Raw genomic sequence first — 12,745 nt, 5'->3', positions numbered from 1 at the left:
GGGGGGGGGGGTATCAGGGCCTTCACCATCAAGAGAAAGAAACATCAAACAGAAGCATGAGAGGATGTTGGTGAGTGAGTATTTTTTGTGCAGAAGCTCAACTACATCCATCCATCTTTCTTTCTCATCCACTAGGTCTGACCATAATGAGAACAAGGGCTACTTGTTCCAGCGCTTGCCCTCAAAAGGCAAATGAAGAATGGATGAAGATGGCGCTGTATTTAAAAGGGAGTGGATTGGTCTTTGCAGTCATACGTGGCCCAAACCTAGTGGTCGTAGTGAGAGTAATGGCAGTATCTGCATAGCAGCTGCACCATCAAGAGCGTTGCAATAACTTACTTGGTGCAGTGGAGGTTGCGGTGTGGACGTGATGGAGTTGTAGCCTGGACATGAGGTCATTGCTGCTTCATATTCTTGATGACCACACTGACACCATGCTTCCCCACCTCCACCCAGGTCTTCGAGACATTGCCACAACTACTATAAACCACCAGGACTTTATTATGGAAGATTTGTGGATTCTTGAAACCAACATGGGCTTATCACACGATCATGCATAAAGGGGAGTTCACTACATAGCAGGGTCATCCAGTGTGAAGAGAATCTAAGTCAGACATAATTATTGATCCATTTTGTTTGTGATGCTGATTTTATTTGTGCGCAAGAGCAGTGTTAGAAACTACAAAGTGATCAAACATAAAATTACAAACAAGATAATGTGACAAACTTGCATAGATTAGCCAACAAGGCGTCAAACTGTAGCAATGGCAAACATCTACAGCTGTGTTTAGATTGTTAAAGGAAAAGTCCAACATTTTGTATTTTTGAATGGACAAGGTTAAATAATAGTTTGTTTTACTATTTTTTACTTCAAAATGGCTGATATACCCTTTTAAGCATTGCTCCATTAAAATCAATGACGTCAAACAGAACTTAATCTATACATTTTATGAGTTTCTAGCATCTCGTTTCCCCTCTGTTTGAAGTTAGTGTTTTTGTCTCACTGCTGGTCAGATGCACAGTACTGGCCACTCGAAGCCTGGCCCGTCGGTCAACTCGAGACAAACTTCTGCCTCTGGAAGGTAACAAGCGTCCACTTTTTGCTCGTTACGTGGAGATTACAGTATACAAGGTTTTAAACAAAATTATTGAGTCAAACTATACTCAAGAAACTTCTGGAAAGACTGGTTCAAAAACGTAAAATCAAATCTATTAGAAAAATACAGTTTATGTCGGTCCTTGCATTGGATGAAGCGGCCCTCAGACCTGCAGGAGTTTCCTGAGGTCTTCGCCCATGCCTTGCGCTGTCAGCTGCTCCAGGCTGAGGTAACGATGGATGACCTTGTCGGCAGTCACCACCACCACCCTGACGCCGTGGGTGTCCCCACCGAGCTGGCAGCCAATGGCTGAGCTCACAACCATGTCCAGGCCACCGTGACAGCCGCCTGCATTTCGGTGATAATGGCCGGAGAAGACCGCCTTCACGCCTGGGAAGATGTAGAGAGGGGTGTCGGATAGAAAGAGACCCCCCCAAAAAAACCCTTTAATACAGCAGTACAAAATAAAATGATTTTAATAAAAACAGGGCTCATACAAGTTTTAATCTAATTTTAGTGGCTGGATTTAGTTTTTTTCACTCATCTAAAAAGAATAATCTTAAAAGGCAGCTATAAAGAAGAGTATAAAACAGCAAAAGTTAATAATATGAAGCAATAAAGATGACAAGAGCAGAAAAATAGAAAGTAGAAGCAAAAAAAGTAAAGAATGAATGATGGAAAAAGAGGAAAGTTTTATTAAATGACTTTCAGTATAATTTCAGTTCTAAACAACATCTAAAAGAAACTTTTGGTTCGACCCTGCGGGTGTCATAATGTGTCACTATGCTGAAATGACAACATAAAATATTGGTATGTCAAACAGGTCTCACTTTCAAGGAATGGAACCAAATGAGATTTTTTTTTCCCCCCCTTTTCTCTTCAGGCAAAAACAAATTTGACTTTTAACCAAGCTGCTGTCAATTTTGGCCAATAGTCACTTTAACAAGGGTTGAAAAACAAGGTTAAAATTTGCATTTGAGAAAAAGTTTAAAATTCACTTTGTCGGTCTAGAGACAAACTACTGTAGTGTTTTAAACTTAGGAGAGAATTACATTTAGGGAAAAGACCGTCCAACCAACTGTTGAACATCAGGTACAAGGAAACAGTCTGGCTTCATCCCAGTCGTGTGTGTTTTGTGGATGCGGAAAAGGCTCACAGCTACTTTACCCAAGGAATTCTGTGGGGAACTACGAGGCCCCAGGGTCACGTTTATGGGCTATTAGGTCCCTGTATAGCCAAAACAAGAACTGTGTCCACAGTCGCAGCATAGAAGGGAACTCTTTCCCAATGCAGGCTGAACTCCACAAGGAATGCCTGGCCTGCTTGCTGTGTTCCCAGACAGGAAATCAAGGCACAGTCCGAGAGAAGAGGGTGTCCGGTTTGGGAACCTCAAGGTTTCATAGCAGTGTATGAAGCATCTGGGAAGAGACTCCGCTCCTCCAAGTCTGAAGCCATGATTCTCAAATGTGAACAGGTGGAATGGTCCCTCTGGGTTAGGGTTGAGTCTTTGCTTAAAAGGCAAAACTCTCGACTTACTGGTCTATGTTCCAACCCTCAACTACAGTCATGAGGTATGGGTCATGATAAAAAGATCACAGACACGAGGTGCTGAAATGAGCTTCCTCCGTAGGCTAACCAAGCTCAACCTCAGAGATAGGGTGAGGAGCTTGGTAATAAAGCAATGACTCAGATGAGAGCTGCTGCTTCTCCATATTTAAATGAGTCAGATGAGGTGCATTAGGATTAGGATCCCTATGGAAGTTTTCCCCTAATCCCTATGGAAGTTTTCCAGGCACGACCCACTGGTAGGACACCCCCAAGGTAGACCCAGAACTTATCCTTTCTGGGCTGGGAACTACTTGGGATCCACCAGGAAGAGATGGAGAGTTTTGAGCGTCTAACCAGTGGAATAAAATAATAGGATGAATGGTACGAGCGATGCACATTATAATGTCTGCTGTTAATCATTGGAGTGTCTGAATGGTCAAACATAAAAAAACGTGCATGTGAGGAGATTTTCAGTGAAAATGAGCTGCTTTAATTCCTAACTGCAAGTGTTTCCACAAAGAGCAGACTGCTGCTTGCTGCTTCGTTTCAGGTGAGACATGAAGCTAAAAAAAAAAAAAAAAAACTGACGAAAGAAAAACGAATTGTAGTCTGTGCAAGAAAAGACATTAGTCCATCAGGAGATTCTGCGCGACGAAGAAGAGGATGACTTTGTTCCCACAAACAAAATAAGCTCCTAATGCAGAAACAACTTTGCTGTCAGCATAAAGACATCACTCTGACTCATCGTGATCAAACAGCATCGGAATACAAATGTAACCAAAATTTTTATTAATATAAGCATCTGTGGAGGACGACACACGGCGGACCAATAAATTATTCATTTGCCACAGATGGAAATTATTAATTTAAGCTTGAGTGTATGCCTGAGTGAATATAATTTCTAGTTAAACCCTGGTATACCATAGCATGCGCCCAACCATCTGTGACTTTCAGTCAGGCCCTGTACCTATTATTATGGTCCAAACATTTCATCAATCTGTTTATGTTTAGGTGCTGCGCGAGATAGCAGCTTTTCATGCAACCCCGCTTTCTCTCCAGCCGACCGACTTAACTGGGCAGGCTCAAAATAGCTCCTCACAAATGTGTGCAACTGCATGTCCTTGCTGTCGAACACTGAAAGGCCATAAATGCCCTCTATGTTCTAATTATTCTGTATGACTAAGCTGACGCAGGTGTATCTGTGCGTTCTGCGGTGCGGCTCATTCGTGCAAGAGTTTTAACTTTCCCCACAAGGAACCACACAGCTTGGTTATTATTAAAGCACTGCGAATGGGGTGGAAAAGAAAGAGAGAGAGAAAAAAAAAAGAAGTGTGAAGCGGAATAAAAGACTCGACGGGATCACCTGATGAGTCAGTTAGCATTTGATGGAAATGTTCTCGCATAACCCACACTAGCCAAGTCTTTTTTTTCCCTCACCTCAGAGGGAGGAGGAAGTGGAAGATGATGACTGGACAGCAATAGTAAAGAAGTGATAGACAAAACCGATCCTGTGATAACAGTGACGAAATCTACGGGAGAAAGACGACTAACTTTTTCGGTGAAGATGGAGGTTTACGTCATCCTTGTGTGAAATTCCCCGCCCCGATTAGTCGCCAAGTGGCGTGTGGGGGTAAGTGTGCATATGCACACGTGTGTCGGTACATCAGAATACTGTCACCACATCCACATCCCACACACCACCGTGCTGTGACACTGAGCTTCCCCCATATGCACATGACATATTTGTGATGAATCTGTGTCGATGCATAAAGGCTCTACAGGTTAAAGCAGCTAAAGGAGGTAAAAATGTAACAGTTCATGTTCCCGTCTGCACTGACACTGATTACTGAACGTGTTCAACAGAAATACAAGACCGTCTGTGTCCTGTTAGTTTTCTTTTAAAATTGCGTTTAAGTATAAATATGGCTTGGATGTGATGTGACTCAGTAGAGAGCTGTGAATTGAGAGACACTTCGTCAGTAGTGGACTTCAGCCACTAATCACCCTCCTCCAAGGAAGACCCAGCCAAGGTTGATCAGGCCTTGGTGTATGTCTCATAGTTAATATGGGGTAAACTATAACTACTTTGAAATTAGAATTATTTTTACTAGTTATTACCAGTGTTTTACAGCGACTAAATCAGGCTCAAAAAGAGGCATCAATAGGTATCTAGGCTGATTATGATTTTAGATTGAAGCTCTGATCAGCCAATTTCAGTATCTCTTTAAGAACTATAATCAACAACATACTTATTTTTATCATTTCTGATTGAATTGAAAATGTGTACATAAAACTTTTACATGAAAAAAAAAAATCAAAAATAGCAGCAGGTTTTAGGTTGATAAACAGTAGTGTTTGTTCATAGAAAACTAAACTGGAACACTTTTATTTGCATGCCTTAAAAGATACAAGCACCAGATCACAGGACGATTATCACCACCACTACAGGACCTTAATTTAGGATAAAAATGCACCAGTGACCAACACAATATATATCATTAAGTCATTCATTTTATAGTAACTATATGCATGTCAGATTGCAAATTGACAACCAAACTATTAAAACTTTATTTGCATGCGTCCCTTGGTTAGATCCCCTCCAAACATAGGGTGGACTGGGCAATAACCACCCTATGTTCGCCACAACCTATTAGAATATGTCTGGATCAAAGAAAATGTAGAAACCTTCCACATTTTCAGTGTGAAGGTAATCCTGACACTGCCAAACTCATAGTAGCAAATGGGCTATTCCCTGCTATTTTTCGTATTTTTGAAACGCACTCCAGCGCTCTCAGCACAAACTATACATCGGCAACACGTTTCCACAATGAAACCAACACATACGCCCACGACCCCATCATGTCTTTGTCCGGCCCTGCCCTTGCATGACTCTCTCAGTCCACTTCAGGAGGCAGCTAAGTTGTTTCCATGGCTTTGTCACGATCACAGCTGTGGTTTAGGCCACGAGTCCCGTGTGGACGGTCCTGCTTTAAAATTCTCAATGACCGAGCCATGCCTGCGTGAGCTTAAACCCCTCCCTGATATGTCACAATATCACAGATTGTGAGGAGCTCAGCCCACTAAGTTCTTCATACACACCTGAACACCGCACCAAGACCCTGCAATCATCATCCACGTTCCGGCTGATTTTTTTCACACTGTTGTGGGGTCATCATCAAGTGTGAAGGGTGCCTTACAAATGATAGGTCTCGCACAATAAACTAGATTTAAATAAGTCACCTTCTGAAGCAGCAGATGGCGTTTTAACAAAAAAAAAAAACTCAGTTTCTAAGTTACTGAGCAGCAAAGTGAACAGCAGACAATTGTTTAGACAATCATTGTTTTCTTTCCGTAGACTTTTCCACCTCTTGTTTCCTCTGACTTTTTAAACACTTCACAGATGATACAAAAAGCTACCTCAATCTTGTTAATGTAGGAGATCTTATGAAGTTATACTAAATGTTGTAAATGTACAACATGCAGAATGCTCCATCTTCAAGCTGACTTGTCTTGATCTTGTGGATATTCATGTTTTCGTTTTGAACAACTCTCCAAAGACCTCTTCTTTGCAGCGCTATGGTTTAAATGTTAGGATTAAGGGGTTTATTTGTTCATAGCAGATTCACCTGCAAGTGTTCTCTCCTGGGAAAGTCGTGTTAGTTTCCACCCGACCTCGTTGAGTCACCATCGCAGTCTTAAGTAACAGCTGAGAATTTGAAAGGCAATTTGAAAGTTGTGAATATGAATCAGCGCACTCTGTTGGCTTGTTTTACTGCCTTAGCAGAAAACACAGAGTTTAAAGAAACAATTCAAGGAAAATATCCCTTTGGACAACCCGAGTTTGTCCCCTTTAGAGTGGAGCCATTATGTGGCTTTAGAAGTCAAGCCACTCTTCGAGTTGTGTTCGCTCTGATTGGAGAAGAAATGGCCTGCCTGAGAACGTACAAAAAAAAGAAAGAAAAAAATTCTATCACCAAAAAGATTGCCTCTATAAAGAAAAGATAAGCAAGCAAAAATAAAATAAAGATGTTGAATTCTCAACTGCTATTGTAATGGAGAAAGAAAATGAAGTTGACCTCTAAAAATGTCAGCCTGCAAATATGGGTGGGGGCTGAAAGTGCCCTGTGGAAGGTGGAAAAATACAAACCCTTAACAAAAAAAACACCATCTACAAAAAAAGAAACCCTTACAGAAGCACAAAAGCAGAGGGTATGGTTCAATATGCATACAGTATAAAGGGTTTGACATACATATTAAGTCACAGCACCACTAGAAAAAACAAGTAGTAGACAGGACCTAGGAAATCAGACCACTTTAATAACTGAACCTTGCTAGTACTGGGTTGGACCCCCTTTTACCTTCAGAACTGCTGTAACTGGCAGATATAAAGTTAAAATGATGGGAATAAAAATTATTGTTAGATTTTAAAGGGGCCTCAAAAACCAAACCGGCATTGGCTCAAAGACTAACAATCGCCATATGCCTTATAGAGGCTTTAGGCTTCAGAATAAGTTGTAATAGATTTTAGCACACCATCTTACCATCTGGAGCTAGAAATAATGTCTCCAAATTCCTCGTGGTTTAAGGTTGCAGTATGAGTTTTACTGGAGAAGGAAATTAGGGCATTTTTTAGAAGCTGTGGATGTTTGGAGTGCATTTTGAGGTCAACAATACATGCATTTGTTGGAAACTCTTGTTGTAAAAGACGGAAGGATGTTTTGTGAGTTGCACCTTTTTGACTGATGCTGCTGCAGGAGTAAAGACCACACGCTGAACAGGCTAAAGAAAAGCCTCAAGTTATTTTGTAGTTTTCCTACTAAAACTACACCTATAACCCTTGTTTGCAAAAAATAAATAAATAAAAAATAATGCTTGGGAGCTTCTTTGGGCTTGTTCTTGAAGTACTTTTTCATTATTTCCAACATTTTGACTGCATTCTCAAACTACTAATAATGCTTTTTCTTAATATTTTGATCATTTCCTTGAAGGAGTATTCCAAGTTTTATTTTCAACATCGCAACCTTTATGTTAAAACTGAAAAGCAAAAACAAAACAAAGCCCTTCCTCTTTTGTTCCTCTCTTCCGAGCGACTTCAATGTGCCGTTGTAGAATAGAAAATGCGATCAGGTAAAGTAATTACTTTTGATCACCTGCACACTGAAGCGAAATGAACACGTATAATGATGAATACCATGACAAAATTGAAGAGCCAAAACATTTTTCTCTTAAGGACATACAAGGTACATCGTGTTCAGGATCAATCTTTTACGCCAGATTTCAAAACACCCACTATTTAAAAGTAAACAGACACTAGAACTAGTGTCCTTTCATTTGACAACAGTTGAAACACCCTTATATAGTGTAAATGTGGTATCTTGTAGGGATATGACTATTGGAGACTAGTTGGCGACAAAAAATTGTGATAAAACATGCAAATCTTTTGTTGCAGTCTCAATGAATTCTGACTGTGACCAAGCGAACGGCCAGCCACGTGGCCACGTTCTGAATGACCAGTTTTTGAAAATCATGACCCGTTTTTGTGTGCACAGCTTGTGGAACTGCATTCTTGCTCATGTTCATTGATTTGCGTAGTCCACCTCGGCAGCTGCGCCCACGTTTATGATTTAATCTGCCAAAGTCTACTTTCGAAATTTAGATGGGCAGATCATCAGCTGGGTTTTTCAGACCTGGACATTCGCCTCTACCGTTTCCCGTCAGAGCAGAGGAGAGCTCCCATACAGCTCTAGAGAAAAGTTGGAGACACCAACAACACAACTGAAGTGCGTCTGAGATGCCCATGACAACTCTGTTTTCAGAAAATTTGCATCACAGATTTTTTCAAACATGTTCACAACTCGAAGGACAGGACCACGAGGCTCTGCGACTCGTACAAGAAGATTGAGAACCACAAACGTCCCAAGGCATTCTGGAGACTCCCTCATGAACGCCGTTTGCCATTTAGTTGCAGCTCAGTGAGATACCACCTTAAAAGGCTACAGCTCAGAATTTTACGTCTTGAAACCCGGAAGCTGCTGTCTCTCAGATGTGCTTCACTTAACCCAAGGTTTAAATCTCTTGCTACAAAGTCTTAGGTGCTACATCTGGTAAAAAAAAAAAAAAAAAAAAAACACTGGAAGAGCCAGTTTCATTGAATAGGCAGGATTTAAAGTGCAAAGTACTGCCACAATCTGCTACTGAAATGAAAACTGGAAAGCTGGAGGACATACTGCAGGCCAACGCGCCAACAGCTGGCACCCTGCTGGGAAAATAGCCTTTTATTGATTGTGTAGAAAAACAGCGTCCATCCAACTTCACTTCCCACCACACCAGTCAAAGAGCCGTATATCACCGTCTGTGCATTTTATCCTAAGTGCCTTACAGCACAATTGGCATGGGTGGCCTTGTGGGACCTAAACACTTAACAGCGTTATAGTTATTACAATAGCACTAGCAATCATGAATAAAATCCCTTTTCTTCCACAGACAATAGCAAGCCTATTCAAGCCTTACAAAGAATGAAGCGTATGACTGTTCAAAGATTGTCTGGCTTTACCCACGAAGCCTAGATGAAAGCCTCAGTGTGTGTTTAGACACTTTATAAAAGCAGTATCACACTCACTAGAGGATCATTAAGAGTGATTTCATCCATTTTTTTTTTGTATTTTTGTAAAGCTCTGCTGTATTATATACACTCCCATTTCTTAGTGTGTCGATGTGCTTGGGGAAAACGTGAGCGGTCGGTTCTGATAACTCTGGCTCTTGTTTCATCCTCTGTGGAAGGCCCCGTTCACCTGACGGCCACCGGAATCCTTTGTGCTTTTTTTCTGTGTGATAAAGACTCCCATTCGGAGACTGGCCTCTTTGCTTTGACAGACGGAGGAGGCGAGGGTGAGGAAAAAGGGAAGTGGGAGGGTAGATGTGGGTGGGGTATTATTTGAGAAAATATCCAGAGTAAGCAGTCAGAATGATGAAAACATATTGAATGCAAACTGGGGGAAATTACCCTCCCCGAGTCAAATTGAATTCAGGTCTGGGGTTGCAGCAAAATGCACAGCGTGTGTAGAGTCTCTGACAATATCCACAATATCTGTGTACATTACAGCATCTATAGGCTGCAAATATTGAAGCCAAACCATTCATAATATGTAGATCCATTTAAACTTTATGAGGCACCTTATATCGAATAAATGCTAATATCCAGCACTGATGCAAACTAAAATACAAAAAGCAAAGAAACATTAAAACACACACATTCAGGTCTGATGTTCTGATGAACTTTTCTTTAATCTGCTGTCCTTTTTAGTCTTCTCAATTTCCATAATTGCTCTTTCATCTTCTGGTCACTGATACGAGGGCTGTGAGATTGGATTCGTTAATTGCAAATTCTTATCTCGACCCTAAACAACCCCGCCCCCTTTGAGTTGAAAACCTTTGAGAAAATAGGTTTTCCTTTTAAACTTCTCGTCATTTTTTCCCCCCCCACCCTCTTTTGACAGAAACTCTTAATAAAGCTCAGAACAAAGCCGCCACCGGGATATCTGTAAGAAAAAGCTACGCAGGAGAGAACGTTCAGTGCGCGCGCTCGTATTGAACAGCGGTTGTCATTAACGTGCAGGTACGGCAAACGATTTATCGTGAACTGCTGGCTGGTGAAAATTTGCATGACAAAGGGGACGCCAAGTGATGTAGCGCGCAGAGGCCTCTTGCATCCTTGCTTTGCATAAATCATGTTCAGCCATCAGTCACTGCGCAGCGTCCCTGTCTCGTGTCTTCCAGCGAGACAACCATGGGAATACTGAAGATGCCACACAGGCTTTAATTTGCAAGTTTGCAGAGCTAAAATGAACCATAGAATAGAAAGTGGTGAACGTTGGATAAGGAGCTTTTTTGTGATTAAGGCCATGCAAAAAAGAAGCCTTAACAAAACAGTCTCCATAAAAAAAAAAAAAAACTTCTAGTAATGCTAACAATGAAGAAAAGGGGGGGGGGGGCGTGAAATGTACTGAAGCATCATCCAATGAGCTATTTCAAGCATGACAAATAATGAATAATTACACTAAAGCTGTTTTTAAGCAAATATTCTGATTCTATAACTTCTAAGGACACTTTCTAACTCCAAACCATAAAACTTACACAGTTAAGAAGACATTTCAGGAAGAAGTACATAGAATTTGTTAAGAGGTCATGTAAGTGACTTTTCAAACAGCTGGTATAAAGCCTGGCCAAAGGAGGACAAAGACGTCACTAACAAACAATATTCCTCACAATGCACGAAGGGTTTCACCGCGAGTCCAGCGCCCTGAAGCTGTCGAACCAGGGAGGCAGAGGACTAGAGAGGGTCAGAGCCACTACACAGGATGGCAGTCTCCGATGATGAACTGAACGTATAAGACAACATAAATTCAATGCAGAAGAGGAGAAACAAAAAGGATTTACCATGGAAAGACAAGCACCTGCATCACTAGCAGATTGAGGAAGACATCCTTACCAGTGACTAGAGGGAGCTGGACTGAAGGGCAGCACAGAGGCACTAATGATGGCAGCACGAGAGCAACAGAGGCCGGGGTTTTCTGTAGTGGGACATTTAATCCAGACGCAGGCCAATTTTTGATTCCGAATCGCATACCCCCACATTTAACACAGTCAAAATTATAAACAACATTCTGCAGTCTAAAAGAAACTGTGACTCGTAGAATGTGACGTCAGAGTATTCACGAAGAAACAAACCCAGGTACATCTGTAGACAACGACAAATATTCTGTTTTAAACACATTATTTTATACCATTGGAAAGTCCAACCCCTAACTGGGGACAGGCAACTTTTCTCGATCCTTTTAAAAACAAACAAACAAACAAACAAAAAATAACTATTTCCTTCAGGGAAGAAAAGTCCAACATCTTTTAAATGATTGCAACAATATTTAAATACAAAACAACCAAAAAAAAAAAAAACTACCACCACTTAATAAGATACACAAGTTCAAGTTTTCGACACACACTTAAAACACATTTTAAACAAATATCAACGAGGAGATCTTTATGAAGAAGATGGGTGCACTCTTGCAGGATGAATAATGAAAGTCTTCTTAGATTGAAGATGGATTAAAAATAAAACCCACACCTGCTGGTACAAAGCAGTGCTGCCTAGGCCTTAATCTTTCTGTAGGCCATTGCTCCATGCTGGTCATTCTGAATTCTGCATCGGTCAAGTATAAGAACACCATCATCACCACCTCCTATTTGAGCTGAATTTAGATATCTGTGGTACTTGCTGAAAGCCGATTTGTGAACAGTTCATGGTGGGGACGGAAATTCAATGTGGCGTTAAACATGTCACTAAAAATCATTCCAAATTTTCATTAAGTTATTTGTTGTGCATGCAGTAAACACTGAATGTAACAAGTGAGCTGGGAAAATGCCTTTGTGCCGTTCAGCTGCCTGATAATTCTGTACACCTTTATACACCTCTAATAAAGACTAAATCCATTTATCCTTTGTTAAACATCTAGATTTGACATTTAATAAGCTTCTGAACGGGCCGAGAACATTTATTCCTTTAACATCAAACTAATACGGGTGACAATATGCCTCAGAATTGTGATAATTCACTGCGAGGGACCCGCAGGTCAGATCCAGGACTCTCCGGAGAGTTACCCTTTGGCTGACGTGGTAGTACCCCTGGATACCTTAAGGAGGAGGCTCGGAAGAGGGAAATCTGTGGCTCTATGCTCAGACCATGAACCGAGCTCAGATAAGGAGCAGAAAATGAATTTAGGTTTTAAGAATGTGAGAAGGCATAGCCATGGGAAAGTGTTTTTCACATGAGTGGTGTGAGAACTACTCAAAACGAGGACGGGACTAAAACAGGAACTTGTTTCTCCAATTAACAGGTTGTTAGCATAAAAATATAAATTGTATTATTAACTTACATACCACTAGTAGATATATGGTTTCTTATCTGTTTACCAATTCAAAATTTCTTTTTTAAAAAAAATGCATTTCTTTGACATCATTTGTTCATCCACAAGGGGGTGTAGTAGCACCTTCAGCACCCACAGTTCCCACATCCCTGAGTTAAACAAGAAAAGGATTTTTTTTTA

At 40.9% G+C, this 12,745-nt stretch overlaps 1 protein-coding gene across 3 annotated transcripts in view; it reads right to left on the bottom strand.

The window, feature by feature from the left end:
* The window catches only part of cpped1 (calcineurin-like phosphoesterase domain containing 1), a 46,936-nt gene that overhangs the window by 10,733 nt on the left and 23,458 nt on the right, over positions 1-12,745 (bottom strand). Inside the window, exon 6 of one of the 3 annotated variants that reach the window (XM_017416052.3) lies at positions 631-1,487. The exons of the other annotated variants lie outside the window; for them this stretch is intronic. Within the exon in view, the coding sequence (XP_017271541.1) occupies positions 1,261-1,487 (227 nt within the window). The 3' untranslated portion in view covers positions 631-1,260. Of the gene's footprint in view, positions 1-630; positions 1,488-12,745 lie in introns of those variants that run through there. 3 annotated transcript variants of the gene reach the window in all.

This window comes from Kryptolebias marmoratus, linkage group LG17, assembly GCF_001649575.2.
Source record: "Kryptolebias marmoratus isolate JLee-2015 linkage group LG17, ASM164957v2, whole genome shotgun sequence".
Lineage (NCBI taxonomy): Eukaryota > Metazoa > Chordata > Actinopteri > Cyprinodontiformes > Rivulidae > Kryptolebias > Kryptolebias marmoratus.
Note: the sequence above shows the minus strand (reverse complement) of the source record. Positions and strands in the feature narration are given on the sequence as shown.